The sequence below is a fragment of the Haliotis cracherodii genome, unplaced genomic scaffold, assembly GCF_022045235.1.
Source record: "Haliotis cracherodii isolate W230 unplaced genomic scaffold, xgHalCrac1.p SCAF_12, whole genome shotgun sequence".
Lineage (NCBI taxonomy): Eukaryota > Metazoa > Mollusca > Gastropoda > Lepetellida > Haliotidae > Haliotis > Haliotis cracherodii.
In genome coordinates, this window is record NW_027266267.1 from 27288665 (window position 1) to 27309797 (window position 21133).

The 21133-nt window shown below is 44.2% G+C and overlaps 1 protein-coding gene and 1 pseudogene across 2 annotated transcripts; one reads left to right on the forward strand and one right to left on the reverse strand.

Annotated features, from left to right (window-relative positions):
- Nucleotides 1–4728: 4728 nt before the first annotated feature.
- Nucleotides 4729–6400, reverse strand: LOC139457743 (uncharacterized; annotated as a pseudogene).
- A 6052-nt stretch (nt 6401–12452) lies between these two features.
- LOC139457744 (uncharacterized) lies at nt 12453–20902 on the forward strand. Of its 2 annotated transcripts, XM_071239094.1 has the most exons (10): nt 12453–12555; nt 12746–12872; nt 13882–14199; nt 17666–17731; nt 17913–18014; nt 18460–18517; nt 19450–19493; nt 19609–19686; nt 20003–20134; nt 20351–20902. In XM_071239094.1, the coding sequence occupies exons 2-9, from the start codon at nt 12818–12820 to the stop codon at nt 20125–20127; spliced, it is 846 nt and encodes a 281-aa protein (XP_071095195.1). In that variant the 5' UTR covers nt 12453–12555; nt 12746–12817; the 3' UTR covers nt 20128–20134; nt 20351–20902. The 2 variants fall into 2 exon arrangements, with proteins under 2 accessions (XP_071095195.1, XP_071095196.1); XM_071239095.1 differs by lacking the exon at nt 17913–18014.
- The last annotated feature ends 231 nt before the right edge of the window (nt 20903–21133 follow it).

Sequence of the window (21133 nt, forward strand, 5' to 3'; positions counted from 1 at the left end):
CGTTGCATTTTGCAGCGCAGGTCAATGCTTAATCTTGCTCTACCATGCCGGGGCAAAAAGTAGGAGTTTAAAATGGCATAACACAATTGAACATCAAAGTAGACATACTGTATGGATAACAACGTCTTTATTTACTGTTAACTCGACGTTTCGGTATAGGTCCTTATGCCGTTGTAAAGCAGGGCTGGTTAATAAACCCGGTAAAGAATATTTATAGTATGTGAGGGATGACTTGTCTGGCATGATATGGATTTATGTTTCTTCGTCTTGAACTAATACTAACGCACATGCTTGTATTTGTAGAGTGCGCGGTGTATGGGAAGACTATGTCCATGTATGAGGGGCTGGCAATAAATGATCACAATGAAGCAGAAAGGCGAGTTCAATCAAAGGAAACTTGCATCCATCTGTGTACAACCCGGACAGACTTTTTGTGTTTGAGCGTCGACTTTAACATTGAACATTTATTGTGTCTTATGTGGACTTATGGGTATCTGGACGTCGACCAAGACGACAGGGAGACAGGCCGCTATTTTTGGCTGCTTGGAACCCGAGATTGTGAATAATGCCATGATGTACGAAAATGTTGAACAATCCCCAATCTTATCACGTTGCTGGTTTATCCCGCGATATGCCAAGGAGAGGCACGGGCCACCGAGCCGTTGGTGCCCGTGCCTGTAATAAAACAGAAGATGAGATTGGGTTAAATGGCCGAGGGTGTGCAGGTACTAGTGGGCTACTTAGCTGCTAATTGTATATACCAAAAATGCTACCGTTGCCATGGCCACGCGCGTGGCCGACGGCGATTGCAGCTAGCGCTGCTGGCCTGAGACTGCTACCGCTGTCCGGCCCCCACGGTAGCATATTTAAACGCTACCATTGCTTGGCAACTCCCACGTTGCCAAAAGCAGCTCCACGCTGCTGGCCTAAGTCAGACTGCCGCTGCCCGGCCCCAGGTAGCCGGCCAAAGCAGATCACACTGCCCGGCCCCATTAGCAAAACCATTGTGCGGCTCCCGCCGCGGACCCAACTGTCAGCTACCGCTTGACAAGACGACTTCCGCCGCCGGGCCCATATACGTGGCAACTGTTTGCCCCAACGTATGTTATTCTACGATTCCCCGGCTGAAAAGTCGGGAAAGACAAGGTTCCCACTGAGAAGCAGGTAACCCCGGAAAGGTTCCCGCTGAAAAGCAGGTAGCCTTAAGCACGAGTATTAATTTGGAAGCAAGTTAATTTGTTACTAGCAGTGTAGCCCACAAGAAACCCCGCACACCTCGACATAGTTTATTGTTGAGACAGGTATTGCATATGTACAGATATACAGCTATTAAGAAGTCATGTTTAATTACATATATCAGAATCGTTTTAGAAGTATGTACATATATACAAGCGCTCTGAAAACCTATTTTACATATGTACAGGTTTATTTACATATATACAATCCGCTCTGCTGGTACCTGTAATAGAATAAACGCTGAAGAAAAGAAGTGATTAGCATTCCAGGTGAAGAGGACACGTCAGGCTGAAAAGGAAAGAAAAAGGAGTGGCAAGCTGGGTGGGTGGGTGGGAAAGCGATTAGATACAGTGACACACGTGTGTACTTGGGGAAGGGCTGCTCGCGAATGACGGACTAACAAAGGGCGGGATGATGCTTGCGCGGGATTATTCCCCGGGCACGGTGCCGAGTGGTGGCCCGGGGTGATTGAGTTACGAGGGGTGATTGGGTTACAGACGTAATTAGCCCATGGTTTGGATACGCGCGATAAAGTCATTTAGTAGTTAGTACTAAATGTAATTATCCCGCGATATGCCAAGGAGAGGCACGGGCCACCGAGCCGTTGGTGCCCGTGCCTGTAATAAAACAGAAGATGAGATTGGGTTAAATGGCCGAGGGTGTGCAGGTACTAGTGGGCTACTTAGCTGCTAATTGTATATACCAAAAATGCTACCGTTGCCATGGCCACGCGCGTGGCCGACGGCGATTGCAGCTAGCGCTGCTGGCCTGAGACTGCTACCGCTGTCCGGCCCCCACGGTAGCATATTTAAACGCTACCATTGCTTGGCAACTCCCACGTTGCCAAAAGCAGCTCCACGCTGCTGGCCTAAGTCAGACTGCCGCTGCCCGGCCCCAGGTAGCCGGCCAAAGCAGATCACACTGCCCGGCCCCATTAGCAAAACCATTGTGCGGCTCCCGCCGCGGACCCAACTGTCAGCTACCGCTTGACAAGACGACTTCCGCCGCCGGGCCCATATACGTGGCAACTGTTTGCCCCAACGTATGTTATTCTACGATTCCCCGGCTGAAAAGTCGGGAAAGACAAGGTTCCCACTGAGAAGCAGGTAACCCCGGAAAGGTTCCCGCTGAAAAGCAGGTAGCCTTAAGCACGAGTATTAATTTGGAAGCAAGTTAATTTGTTACTAGCAGTGTAGCCCACAAGAACCCCGCCACAAAGCACCAGAGTGCTACCCCACACCCACGGCCACGCGATACGCGGAGATAGCATTGTTGCCCGGCTTGCTTGTGCACTGAAAGGAAACACTAACCTGTGGAGATAATATCCTTACTGGCGCAAAACGAGCGCCAGGGCATGCAATAAATTGTCCGTAAACACACACAGTCCTTTGTCACTGAGGTGGACGCCCTCCCAGGCGTACCATGTCTTGTCAGATGCCAGGATCTGGGGATGTGGCACTGTTGTACCGCCGAGGTCTTTGACTCGGTTGGTCAGTCGGCGGTTGATATTCTTCCGCATCCCCGGCATCGTGCCAGTAGCGCCTGGGCAGCATTGAGGATACGATGATCTTGGTGTCAGGAAGCTGGAGTTGTATCAGAAGGATTGATGCCACCATGTCAAGGTAGAGTTGGCTGCCTTTGACCGAGCACAGGTCGTTGGAGCCCAGGTGAATGATGAGGGCTCTGGGGCTGCACCGTGTCGCCTTGACCTGTGCATCCAGAATGGTGTCCAGCTCCTTCCACCTCATCCCCCCTCGTGCCAGCCATAGCATCCTCGGTTGGTTCGGGCTGGTGCCCTTCAGGAGCAAGTACTGCCGTGCCCTGGCCATGTAGCTGGATCCCACCATCCAAACTGTAAACAATAAGAAGTGTAGTAAGTACCATGAAAGACTATTTGATTTAATTGTGCAACATTGAATTTGTTGGTAGGCGTATGTAAGCATTGTAGCAATCTGATTTCCACCTGCCGTATTGTTGTATGAGGTGTTCAGGCACCCCGTTCATGGCTGCTGATGTGGCTGCCCCAATGCGGAAGGAGTGCGTAGAATAGCAGGCCGTGTTTATGTTGCTGTGTGCTAAGGCCTTTTTTAGGAGTGCCTGGAATTGGTACCTTGTAACGGGGGAATGGTCAAAGTGGACGAATGCATGTTGTGGGCCGGAGGGGCGCGCCTCCAGGTAGTGCTTGATGGCGACTACCGGACATAGCGGATTACCTGGTATAGGTGACATTGTAACTGTTGTCCCCATCCTGTACTGATCAGACTTTGAGTGTGGTAAATGGATTGAAAGCTGCTGGGGGTTGCCCGAGAAGCTTAAATTCTGGATGGCGCAACCTGTTTTTGAGGGTCCAGTTTGGACGAGTTCGCTAACCCTAAAGAAACCGAAGAAGGCTGTGCAGTAGACTGCCTTGAACAGCCTGGCTTCATATGCTGATGAGCATACGTGAGGCAGATTGTTGGTTACTACCTGCAGCAGATCTGCAGTGATCGGTTTTCTGGTGTCTGGTCGGCCCGCTGATTTGTGTAAGCCGGTTACAATCTTGCCTATCAGGAAATGGTTTGTACAGTCGGTGAGCCCGTGGAATTTGTGGTGTGAAGACAGCGCTGCAATGTAAGTCTTGACTGTGTTAGGGGAGTGGTGAGTGACTGACAGATAAGCAATAAAGTTTACGACCTGATCCAGCGGGACTGGCCACACCTCTTGTAGCTGGTGTGCGGACCGGAACTGGTGCAAGGCATTGATGCCTGTTTGGTAAGTGGCCCATGTATTAGTAGACAGAGATTGTTGTAGGAGTCTGCCGGCTTCCTGCCTCAGATCAGCCATATGTTGCACGGGATAGGTGTGGGGTTCTGGTCCGCGGCTGGTGCTGCCTCTCGGAAGCGTTTGAGCTGAAACCTCGAGAGAGCATCGGCAATAGTGTTAGCAGTGGAACATACATACTTTGCCTTAAACATAATATTATAGCGGAGACACTGCAGGATTAGGCGACGGAGTAGGCTCATCACTCTGGGGGCCTTGGTTGACTGCTTGTTGATTATTGTTACGACGGCTTGGTTGTCGCAGTAAAAGAGGACCTTTTTGTTTGCGAGTTGCTTGCCCCAGATTTGGATGGCCAGTGTGATGGGGAACAGCTCCAGGAGCGTCAAGTCCCGTGTAGTTCCATCCGTCACCCACCGGGGTGGCCATGCGCCGTTAAACCATTTGCCCTGCATGTAGGCCCCAAAGCCGGCGCCACCCGCTGCGTCTGAAAACAGCTGGAGGAAATCGCTATCCACCCATAGTTGGTCCTGAAACACTGAAATGCCGTTATAACTCGTAAGAAATGTTAACCACATTTGTAGGTCTTCCTTGACCCAGCTGGTAATCCTAATGTGGTGAAATGGTTGCTTACCTTTGCTAAGCAGATCGATTAGCCTGCGGCTGAATGCCCTTGCCATTGGTATAGCCCTGCACATAAAGTTAAGCTTAGGCGACCCGTGCGGCTTCCCTGGAACTCGAGCTTAAAGCCAAAGCTAAAACCTACCCATAAATAATTTGCATCTCTGTAATTGACCCTAGCATATTGGCGTAACCAGGGTGCCATTTCATTGAGATCCACGGGGGAAGGGGCCATTGAATTTACCTGCCTTGCCGGCTGGTTTTCTGTTAGGAAAGGGCTGATTGGGCTTGTATGGGGTCGGTTGGACCCCATTCCCTCGAAAGCAGGTCCTAGAGCTATGGGAATGTTTGCCACACTTACCGCATTTGTGAGTGTACTTACAGTTGACCCTGCTACAGCCAAATTTATTGAAATCCCAGCATACCTGACTGGCGATGTCCCCCTGTACGCGTGTCATTGCGCCCCGTCCGCCTGATTCTGGTTGTAGTACCGGCTGTGTTACCATGTACTTCAGCCACAACTCCCCGTCGATGTTGTCCCAGCGTCGTGAGGGGTCCCTTGACATTCTGTGTCGGAATTGTTGGTCGTAGGTTGACCAGGCATCCCCCCCGAATCGAAGTGCCGCCGTTCTTATGGTTTCCATGTAGGACAGCAACCCCTGGGTTGTGCGGACCTCGGAGTGCCTACTAACGTAAGTACACATGAAAATGTGGAAAGCTGAAGTCCAGCTTGCCAGGGACAGGCGCTTTGCTTGCTGTTTTATTGGTTTAAAAATTACCTTACCTGAGGAGTCATACGCCATGGTAATCGTACCGTCCTCGTGACTTCCCTCGGTGTTTGGTAGTATTGTGCCGAGGTCGACATACTCGCCACGCCAGATTTTTTCCCTCACCTATTGTTTGACGTGCGCGTCTATTCCGTCCGCACGGAAGGAAAGGGAATCCCCGTATCCAGCGATGTGATTGGCTGGGGCCGCGTCACCGTCGGCCTCGTTGTGCGCATCGGGGATTCTCCCTATGTTGGGCGAAATGGCGGGAGAACTAAAACCAAGCCTTACCTGTTGGTTTGCGCTAACCGGGCCGGGCGCTGAATGTTCCAGCAACTGGAGTATTTTTCCCAGTTGCTCGTTTACCTGGGTAGCCGAGTTGGCAACCTGCGCGGCATTTACAAGCTGCGCCGATTGTACGTTAATTCTGTTGCCACCTTCGATATTTCCGTAATTGGCAGACTCACCATCAGCTGTTGTCTCCTGTACAATGTGTACTCCCGGGGTTTGTCTTCTGGTTGTCCTGGCCTGCTTGGCTCCCCTCACAAGCTTGTGGTTGACGGTTGCTCTTCTCTTGGGAGGCATCACGAAAAGTCGGGGTGGTGAGTTGGTATTCCACAAGCGTAAATTGTCCCGAGGGTGAAGTTCGGGAGTAGAGCGGAATAAATGCGATACGGCGAGTGCTGAAATAGATGGTATTCAAAGCGTAATCGGCGAAACGGTCGCGATTGTGTAAATGCGATACGGCGAGTGTTGGAATAGATGGTATTCAAAGCGTAATCGGCGAAACGTTCGCGACTGGGTACAAAGGAAACGTAAAATGGGAAAGCGATTAGATACAGTGACACACGTGTGTACTTGGGGAAGGGCTGCTCGCGAATGACGGACTAACAAAGGGCGGGATGATGCTTGCGCGGGATTATTCCCCGGGCACGGTGCCGAGTGGTGGCCCGGGGTGATTGAGTTACGAGGGGTGATTGGGTTACAGACGTAATTAGCCCATGGTTTGGATACGCGCGATAAAGTCATTTAGTAGTTAGTACTAAATGTAAATATTGACACTAAATCCCATGATAAAACAAAGTAGGATGTCAAAATATCCATTGTTGCCGTGACCAGTAAGACAATCTGGTGGACAGGATAATTGTCTTCACCCACATCAGCTATTTCATGTATGGAGACGACATTAAAGATTTGATGTTGCGCATAATTAAGTTGATCATGATTTTAAGTCGTTTTCTTGGAGTGTTTCATGCCAAGCACTTCATCGACATATAAATAGGACTGTTTCTCCAAGGGAACGTGCGAATAAATGACACTATCAAGTTGAACTACACTACCATATCTTTTATTGCATAGTACATTGAAAACTTCAGATTAATAAATGCTAACGGCATATAATGTGTCCTAGGTGATCTGGTGGGATTCACGATGCATAGCACATTTTGTAAACGTGTTCCTGTTGATCGGGTGGGATTCACAATGCATAGTACATGTATATAACGTGTTCCTGTTGATCGGATGGGATTCACGATATATAGTACATGTATATAACTACGAGATATATAAACGAGACTTAATACTAGTAAAACGATCCTTAAAAGATGATGATTTGAAATATTAATCCCTTGTGATGGGAAAATCAATACAGTCAATCAGGATCGCATAATGACCTCTTCAAATGTGTACTGACAATCCAAGTAGGCGCAGCCGATATTTGGATTAATTTCATGTCAGGTATTGATACCTACTTGGGTGTCCCACTTCTTTTGCAGGAGATCTTTAATGTAACATCTAATAACAGGCTTGATATCACTGTGTGGGATTTGGAGTGGCGTCATAGATTTGATGAGCGCTGCTATAACAGCTGCATCAGCCATCGTGTTATCTGTTATTCCAACATGGCTGGGTAGCCAACAGAAAACGATGTTGTACTGGCCAGTAGCAAGAACATTATATAATTCAATAATTTCGATTAAAAGTGGATGTGTATATAACATATTTTTCATAGCCTGAAGACACAAAAGAGAGTCTGAAAATATTATGAACTGCTTATGCTTACATTGACTTTGAATATGTTTAAGAGTTGTTAAGATGGCATGTGATTCTGCGTTGAAAGTTGAACTCTCATGTGGTAACCTGGACGAGATAGTTCTGGATCAAATGACAGTAGCAACTGCGTCACCATCCTTGGATCAATCAGTAAATATAGATTTGTATGTGTCATATATATTTCGCAGTAGGTTATGTTCTTGTTGATAAATTAGTGGATTGGTTTGTGATTTCTTTAATGTTGTTAAAGTCAGGTCTACCTCTGGCTTTATCAGTTGCCAAGTGGATGAAGACAAAAGGCGATAAGGACAAATAGTATCAAGGTTTATATAGATGCAGCTGGAATGGCAATTTATATTCTTATTCCAAGGGTGGGAATAAGAGACGACTTCTTTTGGTAAAGTTCCTCATATAGAGGATGAAAAACGCAGTGGTATGCAGGATTTGATCGGTTTGAAGATAATTTAGTGACATACTGTAAAGATAAAATTTATACGTTTAAGCGATGGCTAGTCAGCCTCTACATACAGACTATTTATTGGAGATGTTCTGAAGGATCCCGGGCAGAGTCTTAGTCCTTGACGTGTTCAGCTTTCTTTCGTGCCCCCCGAGCTTGATTGCAGTCAGTGTTAAACCATGGTTTACGGATGTGTGGATTTGCAGAGGACTTTGGAATACATTCATCAGCTATTTTGTACAGTTCATCAGTGAACACCTTAATAGAATCAGGAATATCAATAAAACTAGCAGGATTTGATTTGCTCGTACAGAGTAATTTGAATAAGGGCCAGTTAGCCTTTGTGAAGTTCCATCGTGATGATTGAAGAACATCAGTTGGAATTATTGTTTGAAGAATAGTCGGAAAGTGGTCAGATCCTTCAGTAGCCCGAGGTCCTGGAGGAGAAAAGAAGCTATATACATCATATTGTCTCAAATTGATTACATCATTATCTTTAAAATACGTTTCTTGTAAACAAAATGCTGATGGTTTGTATCAGTAACTGTAAATCATTAAAATTATTCTTTAGTCCTCTGCAATTCCACTGAATTGGAGCCGTTCATGGAGGCTCAACTGCAGATCTTGAGCGAGAGGGAGGTCCACTCCCTAGAACCGGGAGTGAGGGACTGACCTCCATCGCTAGAAGAACAAATGGATTATGAACCTCTACTGTGGTGGCAGCAAGAGAAGACAATTCCAAGTGCTGGAGAGTCCTTATCATTTTTAACTTCCTATTTCTGTTTTAATCAGATATGCTTCGCCCTGAATGTTTTCGGAGTCTTCTACACTGTTTGGGTCTGAGTTACTATTTTCTGTGATTGCAGAATCTGAGGTGTTGATGTTAGATGTTCTGTCTGGGAAGCAGAAGTAGATCTTATAGTGAGAGATGGCTGTGCTCCGTCGATGAGAAACTGGTTGTCCTTCACCTAAGAGATCAAAGTCTGACAGGAAGTAGAGGCTGTAGTGATTTTGACAACTGGAGTCGGAGAAGAGACTGCAGCTGAATAAGTTTTATTCGTGGGGGATTAAGACGGATTTGGACCAATTGTTTGGCAGCAGAGTAAGACATATTTTGTGTATGTTTTAGTTTTAAGATTTGTGATTCTGATAAAAAACATTGGACAGGATTTGGACGAGGCCACATGCATGCTCCCCATCACAGTTGGCACATTTGATCTCATGTTTACACTCTGAACCCTCATGAGTTCCACTGCAACGGAAGCACCTAGCCTTGCGAGTGCAAGTTTTGGCCCCGTGTCCAAACTGTTGACACGGAGTGGATTTGGAACATAAACATCCACTCCGATGTTAAAGTAACCGGCTTTGATAGGCTTAGGGATTGTGACAAGACAAAAAGTGAAAAGATAAGTGTTTGTTGGGATAAATTTTCCATCTTCTGATTTTCTGCTAAACCGCTCAACAGCAGTGACCCCTTGAGGTTTCAATTCAGCAGCAATCTCTTCTTCTGTCATGTCAGATAGACAGCGAGCGTGTAACATCAGTTACCTCTGCACAGACACTTTGAATGCCTTTCGAAATGGCAAAAGGATTTAGTTTTAAAGGATTGCCATCAGCAGATGCGATGACAATGAATCACGGCCAAGAATCTGCAATTTCAGTTGATGTTTCTTCTTCGTCAGACGGTATAGAATCGACATGACGACGTTTAATTGTTTTGAAAGAACCAGATGAATTGTTGTGAGCCATGGTGTTATTTAATGATTCGGCGCCTCTGCTCCCCACATGCCATCGAGTATCAACAAGGACGATGTCGTATTGGAAGCCAACGTGCAACACGAGGCATACAGAGGTGTTATACTCCAGAAAATATAGACTTGAAAAGCTATGAGATCCAAAAGTGTCAGGCTGGTTTGGTCCATAACACTGTTCCCAAGAAACACAGAATTCAGAGGTCTCTATTTCCAGATTGGCCCATGAGCCACCGCCTACTGGCATAAGACTCAAGGCAAACTTGAGCAAACAATTATTTTGATCACAAAGTCTAGTGTGATATCATATTTTTTATTAATAAAGCCATGTATTCCATGCTAGGTCATGACGTGACCAGCCGATTGACAGATTTAGGCCAATTCTACCACCCGTCTAGGTGAGTGAGTGAGTGAGTATGGTTTTACGCCGCTTTGAGCAATATTGCAGCAATATCACGGCCGCGGTCACCAGAAATGGGCTTCACACATTGTACCCATGTCGGGAATCGAACCCGGGTCTTCGGCGTGACGAGCGAACGCTTTAACCACTAGGCTACCCGACCGCCCCCCGTCTAGGTGAAGTACAGCGTCGAAGTGGTGTGTTGGGCAAAAGGAACACTTGTTCCGGGCTCTAGTGCCCTCAACCACCAGAATCCCGTCCTCCACCCAGCACTCGCCACGGGGAGGTTGATCTTCGCGAGTCCCAGTTGGTTTGGTAGGATTCACGATATATATTACATGTATATTACATGTCTATAACGTGATCTAGATCTTGTGTTATTCACGATTCGTAGTACATGTGTGTAAGTGATCTAGATATGATGGGATTAAGCCCCGGATTCGATTCCCGACATGGGTACAATAGTGAAGCCCATTTCTGGAGACCCCCGCCGTGATATTGCTGGACTATTGCTATAAGCAGAGTAAAACCATACTCACTCACTCACTCGTCACGCTGAAGACCCGGGTTCGAGTCCCGACATGGGTACAATGTGTGCAGCCCATTTCTGGTGTCCCCCTCCATACTCGCCGTACCTGGCACCAAGTGATTTTCACCTGTTTCCTAAACTGAAAGAACACCTTCGTAGAAAGCGCTATGACAACAACGATGACCCCAAAGTGGTTTTCAGGGTGTCTTCAGAAAACTTCTTCCTGGCTGGAATTGAAATGCTTCACTATCTACATGAGACGTGTAGGCTTTGACCTTTTGGACCAGCCCTCGCCATATGGGTGTTAATCTATATATAGAGGGACTGAGTTGGGTTTAACGCCGCTTTTAACAGCATTCAAGCATTCACGGCGTGTCAGCTTATTATGGGAGGAAAGCCCGAAGTGATGCAGGTCTCAGACGTTTATCATTTCGGTGCTGACAAACGTAGAAACATAATCGGGGCCAACCGGGATTCGAACCCACAATCATTGGTTTACTTCAGGCAGCACACGAATACTATCATGTTTGAATGCGTTCTTTTTCATCCGGCCAGAAAAGTTAAAAGCATTGAGGATAATATCTCAGCCGACCAATTCACTGTGCAGATCTGCGTTCCTATGGTCGTGGGTTCGAATCCCTGTTCGCCCTGATTATGTTTCTAGGCTTGTCACCACCATACCCGTGCTCGCGAGTTTCACAACAGTGTTAAACGTCTAAGACCTGCATCACGTCGTGCTTTCCTCTAACATCAAGCTGGCGGGCAGTGATTTAGCTGTTCACAGTGACGGTAAACCCAACCCATTCCTTTATTCAATCGTACTCTGTGAGGATGTGTAAAGAAAAGTATGACACGCGTATTGCGGTGAAAGTGGCCATGATGACTCTAACAAAGACAAGAACTGTCAGGTGTAACAGCCTTCGGCCATACCGGCAAGTAGTCGGCTTATGAATGTCCTGTTGGTAGACAACTCATGTCGTGGAGTTTTATGTACTTCAAAAGTTATTAAAAGTTATGAGTATTACGATTACCCAGTCCCCCAAGCTTGTTTCTTAGAGCCAAATAATGACGATCGTTTGGGTACAAAGTGTGTATTTGGTTCATTTTGTATCAAAGTTGCCGACGACTAATGCTATCAACCACATGTCCATCTGTCCCCAAAAATGACATTTTATTTACAGGGATCGGGGAGATGGCTATAATATTACTGACCCTAGCGTAAAACAACATGCACTCACTGACTCATTTCATACCCTGATTTCCCTCCCATTACACCAAGCAGCACAAGCCTATAGACATCAATATTACTCCCTATGAAATTTTGCTTGTGTACAAGCTTGAACGAATCTCCTGAGACCTATGATGATGATCCGCATGGTTTGTTTTTTCTGAGACATATGTGAAAGGCTAGTGGTTAGAAAGTTGAAACTTGAATGCACATATACTAAAGTTAACACTTTGAGAGTAATGAGAGTTAGCATCTCTGTCAATTCATTCACTCAACACTGCGGCGACACTAGCAAGGGAACAACCTCGACTGAAGATTGTTCACTGATTGTATGCATCAGGAAACACAACACTATGTTTAGTATTGTGCCACAACACGACAAAGCCACACAACCGAACAAACTCCACTGCATCGTCCTCAAAACGTGTATCTACATCTTGACTCGACAGAAGGGCGGTTTTGTGAACTGATATCCATGTACCCAGTTTCAAGTATTTATATTGCTAGTTTTCGCCAGAATCAGCTTTCACGGTGTAAGCTTTCAAGTACCCTACGGGCTATCTATTACATACAATGTCCTTATATGAGCTTGCCCGGAAAATCTGTGTTGTAGGATACAACTTCCTGGTCTAAAGCACAAGACATTCTTGACATAATGTGTACAAGGGACACGGGTCGAATCACAACCTGCAGTTGGATCAGTCAACTTGTTTGTGACGTTGTTCTGTGCAGATAGTACAAGATCCGGACATATGTGGTACGTATAGAGTGTTGACGATGGATAATGCTGTGTCTATTATAACAATGTCATGATGATCACTGTTATCAACATGGATATCTCCACATGAAGTTATGGCCACAGATGGAGGAATGGTGTTCTGTGTTAATTGTGTGTAATAGGGTTGTGGGTGATCAACTAGCTTATGAAATGCTCTCTTCCTCCACAGATGACACCACGTGTGAACGCAGTATGTGCGTGACTTTAATCTACTAGCGACATCGCCGTTCAAGTGGAGGGGATGGGGTATATCCGTGTCCTGTTCCTGCTATGGGGATGTATGCCCCGTGTTGATGGTCAGTCACTCTTGTTAAATTTATGAATTTCTATAATTTCACTTTATTCATCATCATCATCATCATCATCATCATCATCATCATCAGCAGCAGCAGCAGCAGCAGCGTCCTACAACGCATCTGACACGTCACTGTTTTGTTGTTCATGTGTCATAACTCCACAACATCCTATTTTCTTTCATTATTCCGTGTGAAATGTACATATAGCGTAATGTAACAACCACGCGCCCACTTGAATAATATGTTCTTTTTACACATTTGTAACATACCCAGCGATAGAGTTTCCCCTAGATGTGAGATGCAAAATGTTTACCTGGTGATAACATTAAACTAAAGCAAATTACTGATGGCATATATAATAACCTACTGTCGTAAGTGTGAGCCAAGGCACAATCAGGGATGTTTGTGATAGCTTTAAATATTTACGACCTTGACATTCACCCTTAAAACAAAAGTTGCCTCCCTTTGACCAAGACGGCTTGCTCCTGTACTTTGCAAAATTGGTGTGCCCTAAAAGTCGACGTATTTTTGTGTCCTGGGTCTTTAGCACTCAACTGTGATATTGTAACATAACACCCACAAACAATCTGTTCCAAGCTAAAACCGTCTACTGGTGCGTGTGTAAACAAAAGGCTACCGAGGACACGCCCTCTCTCACTCTCTCTCTCTCTCACGTATTTTTTCTCTTCTGTGTGTACCAAGACAAGCTTGTGATGAATTATACCTTATTTGGCGTTGAATGGAAAATGACTCCTGTGAAACCCCGTTATTACGAACGGCACCGTTCCCTGAGAATTGACCGTCTTAAGAAATACCGAATATAAAGCATATATACATATACGAGCAACAATATTTAAGAGAAAGGATGTCATTTTAGCTATCAGATGGAACTAGCTTTGTTGCACGTGACACTGTTACTGAACGCAGACAGCAGACAGACAGATTATTATTAGATGATAGATTTTATTGGATGAGAATGTTCAGAAAACATTTTTTTTGTATCTCATAGGGTCTGTTCAATTAGCAAAAGTTCCAACAGGACACACTTACACCCTGATCTGCAGTAGCATCCCCGGCAGCCAGACCATCGACTGGTACTGGAACTCTGAGCTCGTCATACGTACACGTACACGTCCAAGACATCAATGTGCACAGGAAACAAACCCGGTCAGTTACAATTATAGCACCTACCTATCAGCACGTGTCAGTGTGAGATGCGATGTCCTTCATCACAATGTGACTGTCAGGATTAACTCTACCATAGACGATGGGTCTGAATGGCAGTGCGAGGATGTGAGGCAGGACAGGAGCAACTCCATAATTATAGGTGAGTAGCTATGATCCATTGTTTGTTTGTACATGTGTTTGTTGTCTAACACCGCACTGAACAGTGCTCTGGTCATTTGACCGCGGGGGCCTGTATATAAGCGTGTCTCCACCAGACAATACAGTGGTTGATATCATGAGCAACGAGCCCGATCACCCGATCGATTCAGTCACCTTTTTCTACCAGCATACATGTAGTTTGCTAATCCGGAATCCCTACAGCGGTATGATCGATGGAATATCTGTTATAGTCAGGCAGCTTAGCAAGATGATGGGGACATGCCGGATAAAAGCACCAATTGTTTTTTCACGTGCTCTCCATTACCATCGGTTTCAATTTTTGATGGGAGCCACTTAATCAAGGTGGCTGATGGCGGCCATCTTGTATTTCCTAAATGGCCGCCATGATATATCAATAAGTGCCAATGTCTCGGCTTCCAAACCACTTCGAAGGTCAATATTGGTGTCAAAATATACATTTTCTAGGGCAAGGAATGCAATAAAGCTATTTAGAATGTCACTAGATGACTATTTTTGTCATTTATCAATAAATATGTTTAGGATACATGTCTGTTTAGCGACGTGTACTGTTATGTCTGTTTAACAACTTGCAGAGCTACAGATACGCAGAGTTTTTGCATAAAATACCCCCAAACATGTTATAAACCCAATTACTTTCAATTAACCTGTGTACAGACACGCATGCAATAAGTGAAAAACTCAATGTATAAAATCAGTACGCGTAAATACCAAATGAAGCTTTTTCAACATGCATACAAATGAGATAATATTCTGAAACACAATTATGAGATAATTTACTTTGCGAGTAAAGCCGAATCTAGAACAGTTATATACGTCTAAAACATTTCAATCTTAAAATGTTTACAAATTTTAGGAAAATCTCAATAGATTGATGAATTGATGAGAGAAAAAAATATTGGTTACCCAATGAAAAATGTAATAACTCAATTAAAATCAAAACTCAATTGCTCAGTAATCTGGAGCTCTGAACTTGTACTGTTATATGTCTCTTTAGCAACATGACTACTGTTATAGACTGTCATTTGTTTTTACAAATTTCATTCGTCCATAAAATGGATTGGGCATTGTGTATCGTATGCCAAAAGCGTACCACTGAAGTACTCTGATGCCCTTTAAATGCACCGGGAGCTGAAGACAGATCTGAACCATACATATCCTTCCTAGACAATGTGAATGCTTTCAGAGAGCTGAATAAATTGCCAGTACCCCTTACTTTTGGAAAGGACATTGATGAGGATATAAACTAAGCGGCAAAAGAAAGTATAGGTTGGCAATTTGTAATTTTCCAAAAAACAGCGATAACTAGTGGAAAGTGGTTATTGGGAATATGACTGCCCAGGAAGAGGTACCAAAAAACACCTCACCCGAACGCACCACCTTTGACGGCGCTCGTGCGGTAACAAAAACATGGTGAAACAGGTTTCCTGCCTATGGCATAAACTGTACGTGCATGTTAGCTGTATAAATGCGTTCGTCTGCAGGGTATAACCACACGTGATGAAAGCACACAAAAGAAATGCCACGGCTGGCACATGAGCAGAGAGAGCGAGCCATCTGTATGGCCGAAATGGGGGCAACACAGGTCGAAATTGCCAGAAGGTTTGGTTGTACACCATTGACAGTAGCCAGGCTGATTCAACGGTACAGGCAGACAGGGAGGACACAGGACAGGCCTAGAACTAAACGACCCCGAGTGACAACACCACTGGAAGACGGTCAGATACGGCTCATTCACCTGCGAAACAGATTCGTAACGGCGACGGCGACGGCGATGGCAGCAACAACGTTGGGACATCCCATTAGCCAACGTACAGTCCTACGACGACTTCGTGCTGCTGGAATCCGAGAGTATCGTCCTTTCCGAGGAATGGTACTGACTGCTCAATATCGACGCCTGAGACTGCGATGGGCGAGGCAGGTTCGACGCTGACAAGTGAGAAATTGGCGTCGAGTGATGTTTACTGATGAAAGTCGGTTTAACTTGTTTCAAAATGACGGCAGAGAACGAATTTATCGACGCAGAGGGGAACGTTTGCCTCCGGCATGTATTCGAGAGGTCCATCCATTCGGCGGGGGAAGTGTCATGGTGTGGGGCGGTATTTGTGGAGGTCAACAGATTCAAGTCCACGTCATCAGAAGACTGACGTCATCGATGAGGCGGCGTATCACAGCATGCATTGAGGCAGCTGGAGGTCATACACGCTATTGAAGGCAACTGTATTGACAATGAACTTGTAGCGTGTCTGACAATTTTTTGGTGACATTTCAGCCAACTTTTGAAAATGAAATTTCTTACCCCACCATTGTTTACCTTGAGCTTACATTACCTGTGATTGCACAATTTCATTCAAACTGTGGTTGATCAATCATTTGTTACCCCTCCCTAGATTATATTAATAATTCACAACAAAACCTCTTCTTGTTATTTTTTTATCGATCATGGAACTCGACCTATACTTTCTTTTGCCGCCCAGTTTATGATGCGAGGCTTGTAAAAATAATATAAAAAACGTCAATGCTAAAGAATATTAACAAGTCTCGATTTTCCAACGAAACAGGTTCCTTTGATCGTAGAAGCCACAATAGCAGTGCCAATGACCACTTCATTGTTTCTACAGTACATGCAATTTATTTTGCAGTCATACACGGCAACGTAGAGCCGTCAGGAGGAGGACACAGGTTTTGTTGGTTCCACACAATTTACGCTTATGGGAAGTCGAACTCGGGCCTTTGGAGTAACGAGCGAAGGCTTTAACTGCTAGGCTACCTAAACACACCGGTTCCTTCCTAGGATATGGCATGTTCTGGTCTTGTTTATACAAAGTATGCAGTATACAATATTTTGTTTCAAATCTTCTTCGGAGATGGCTTGGGAGTAATCCATGCCACTGCAACCCTCTGAGGTGATCTGTGCCATTCGGTTACAAGCCCAAAAGCCATATTATTGAGCCTGTGCTGAATACGTCGTTGAATTCAAACGCACGTATTAACAGATCCAGCCATGATCGTTTTCCAGAGTTAACAAACATATGGATCATAACACCACTTAACACATGATGGCCCAAGCGAATGTTTGACTATGGTTTTTAAAACTTCTTTTCACATATTCTAGTACTACTTCGTTTATTCTCTTTGGACGGAAATTGTATTTCCTCTTTTCATTTTCGCTAATACATCTGAAACTGAATACCATAAAAAAGATGAAATAAAAAAACAACATGTGTTTTGGATTCCCTAAATAATCACAACCTACAGCTGCATACACCTCTATTGTATAGATAGTTTCAGGAGTGTCCACTGAATCAATTATAATGAAATGTATAGGATTGATCCATTATAATTAAATCTTTTTCATTGTTCTAATGCGATTTAGTTCTCAATGAAATCAAGATGTGACGATTTTAATGACGCCATGTTTTTGCCAGGTTCAACAGGCACATCAACTAGATCGACAATGACGACCATGACAACGTCCTCAGCGCAGACAACGGGTAACATTTTCAACATGTTAAGACGTTATGATGTGTATGTTAAGGCTTAGTCTTGAGGTAGCCTAATGTTGATGGTGTGGACATTTAGATAAGCTATTTCGCTTATGCTGCTCGAATTAATAACTGTCATAATTCATTTTATGAATTTGAATAATGCAACTTAATCGTTTACAATTGCTAGTTGTCTACGTCGTTGGAGCAGGAGTTGGTGTTGTTATAATCACCGTCATTATTGTCATCGTTGTTTGTATACGGAGAAACAAAGGACGCCACGTACGTGCAGGTAAGCGGTATTCATGACACATACACACGTTGGAGTGAGTGAGTGAGTTGAGGTTTACGTAGTTTTGAACAGTAATATTATGGCACTTCACTTTGAAAATCCGTAGTCATGCAGGTCTTAGATGTTTACCACGTTTAGTGAATTCCACGAGCAAAGGTACGTAGCTGTAAAACCTAGAAACACATACAAGGCGAACACGGATATGAACTATCATACCCCCCCCCCCCCCCCTACACACACACCACACAACCCCACCCCACACACACATGCCCCTCACCCCCCACCCCCACACACGTGCCCCCACTTGTAACTTGAGTCAGATAAGTTGTTATCTCATAACATACCACATACCATTTTTGATTTGTATTTAGCTAACCATCTTATAAGCTAAACAACCAACAAGGTAACGATAACCGTACATGATTCTGCTTATTGTTACCTACAGTCAATGAAGTGGACAGTGCGACAGATCACCTGACATCAACACCCACCTACCACAACGAGTAAGTGAATGTTATATATTTGCATGTATTAAATATAGCACAAGGCAGCATAAAGTTGACTCACAAGATCTGACACTTCTAGGAATTGCTATGAAAGTTATCAGACGTTTAAATGAGAATAAGACTTTGCTCATTTCAATAATTACATATTTGGGACCGATATAATGACAACACCAAATGCATAAGTTAGAATAAAATGTGTCAAAAAGGCAGATTGCAGAGGTTTTCATGAAGTGTTGTCCTAATATTTGAACATGAGCAAGTCCTTGACAAAAGCTGATTGTAATTGGAAATGAACATCAACACACTACAAAGATATCGTAAAACATTCACCTTGGGTCGCAGTCTTGCTCATACTGAGATTGTCATTTGAAATTCTAAAGGTTTGCCATTTGCATTCAATTTAGCCTATTTATAATTATGTTTGAATGAGCCTAATACATGTCATACTTGTGTGAAAGCAATAAAGCAGTAGGCAGCCTTTGAACATGTATAATACTGTTCATACAACTATTTAAGAGTTTTCAGCAACTCGAAATTGGACATTTCCAGGGAGCCGTAATGGATTGTTATCCTACATCTTCAATAATAACTTTGTTAACACACGTTTGCAGGTTTGTCGATAGGAAGGGACCAGTCGTCTGAGGCCCCAATACACTGTGTAGAGTTAATTAAGCGTGCCAGAAACCTATGGTCATGGGTTCAAATCCCAGATTCGCAGTGATAATGTTCATTGGTTTGTCAGCACCATACCTCTGCTTGTGGGTTTCACCAAAATAATTTATAAACGTTAAAAAGGTGACTTCTGGCTTTTCTCCCACATCAAGCTGACACGCTCGTGATATAACTGACGTACTGGTCAGAGCGGCGTTATATCTAATTCTCTTTGCAGGTTTTATTCATGACTAACTTGTATGATATGTATATTTCAGTGTCTCGGGGATACGTGTCCAGCAAGACACTGAAACTGTACTTGGTAAGTTCGTAATAGTGCAATGGACTATGTTTACTTGTTTGCACACTCACTGTGAAGTGCACCGCATACATAAATCATCTGCGACAGCTCATACCTTTACCATTGTATATTCCAGTGGACAATGACATATATGAGGGTTCGACTGAGGTCACATCAATAAGTCAGCCCACAGAAAATGATCACGTTGTGGCAGGTTCGTGCATTCTTATTACACATGCTTTACAATGTTTCTAGTTCAAATTCGAAGGTTAGTGATGTAGTTAATTTAATCAATGTAATGTAACCAATGTAATCATTGTAGCAGACAAACTGACACGTTCTGATGAAGGAGTAAGCATATACTCCGAAACGTTGTGTTCCTCGTAATAAAAAGTTGACATCCATATATTCTCTCCCTTAACAGAAATATTGATTACATTGATGTTCTGACGTTCTGAAGCACATTGTGAGAGACCTTGGAAAGCAGCCCTTGCACGATTGCAATATAATGACTTTGCATGTTCCATCAGATCTGTATGCCCAAGTTCAGAAACCCAAGAAGGCGAAGACGGCACACACAGTTAAAGCTGAATACGTCAACATAAAATATTTGGACGCAAAACCTGACAAAAGTAAAACCGGGAAGAAGCAGTAGTAAACATGTAAGTCCTGAACGCTTCACTCATCTGAATCAAGCAATACGGAGAACAAGTGCCTCAAAACATAACTTGATTCTGAATATGATAATATAACTACTGGTTATAGTAACCATGCATACAAATTACGAATGTAGTCAGTTATGTTGAACCTTGTCTCGAGGGATTGATTGCCAAAGTACCTACGATACAATAAAAAAAATAACCCATCCTATATTTCAGAGGCTGAAATGAAAAGTGAGACTCCGGAAGAAGAGATAAACTGATCGTATTAGTGAATACAGAAACATTGGACAGAGAATAGACATGACCATGGTCATGTTTTATACATGTAGGACTTAGCCTTTATATTAGCCCCCTCTCGGGGGCACGGGTGGTCCAGTCGGCTAAGGCGCCGCGATTCGCTGTGCAGAATTTCGTCCCTTGGGCACGCCAGAAACCTATGATTGTGGGTTCGAATCTCGGATCGCCCCGATTATGTTTCTAGGTTTGTAAGCACCATACCCGTGCTCGTAGGTTTCACCGAAGTGGTAAACGTCGGAGACCTGCATCACTTCGGGCTTTCCTCCCATATTAAGCTGACACGCCGCGATATAACTGGAATACCGTTAAAAGCGGCGTTAAACCCAACTCACTCACTCATTATTAGCCCCCTCTCGAAGATGTCCAAACAACTGTTAAGTGCTGAGGTTGAAATGAAAAGTGGGTAAATATTCTTGTATTATTTGTATACATATATAACAGCTAATCTTGTTGAGGAGACGCACATTTTTCTTTGTGGTCAATTATTGTTTCAAATAAATTGTATAAAACAATAAATGCACATGTGTCAAATGTTTTGTTGGCTTTTAACTAAGCACTATAACAACTAAATGACGACAGCATGTAATATTCGTGTCAGTGTATCAGACATTGCAGAGTCTGGTATGATGAGCAACGCTTCACGCCGTCGGGTTACGTAGACAAGCAGACAACTTTCTAACCGATTCTTACCACCCGATCCTT

What these genes read in the sequence shown, in the direction of transcription:
- LOC139457744 (XM_071239094.1), top strand. Translation starts at nt 12,818, where the DNA reads ATGGGGTATATCCGTGTCCTGTTCCTGCTATGGGGATGTATGCCCCGT. An exon ending in ATGTATGCCCCGTGTTGATG is followed by an intron (nt 12,873 to 13,881) that starts GTCAGTCACTCT and finishes TGTATCTCATAG; the next exon opens with GGTCTGTTCAATTAGCAAAA. An exon ending in AAATGATCACGTTGTGGCAG is followed by an intron (nt 19,687 to 20,002) that starts GTTCGTGCATTC and finishes ATGTTCCATCAG; the next exon opens with ATCTGTATGCCCAAGTTCAG.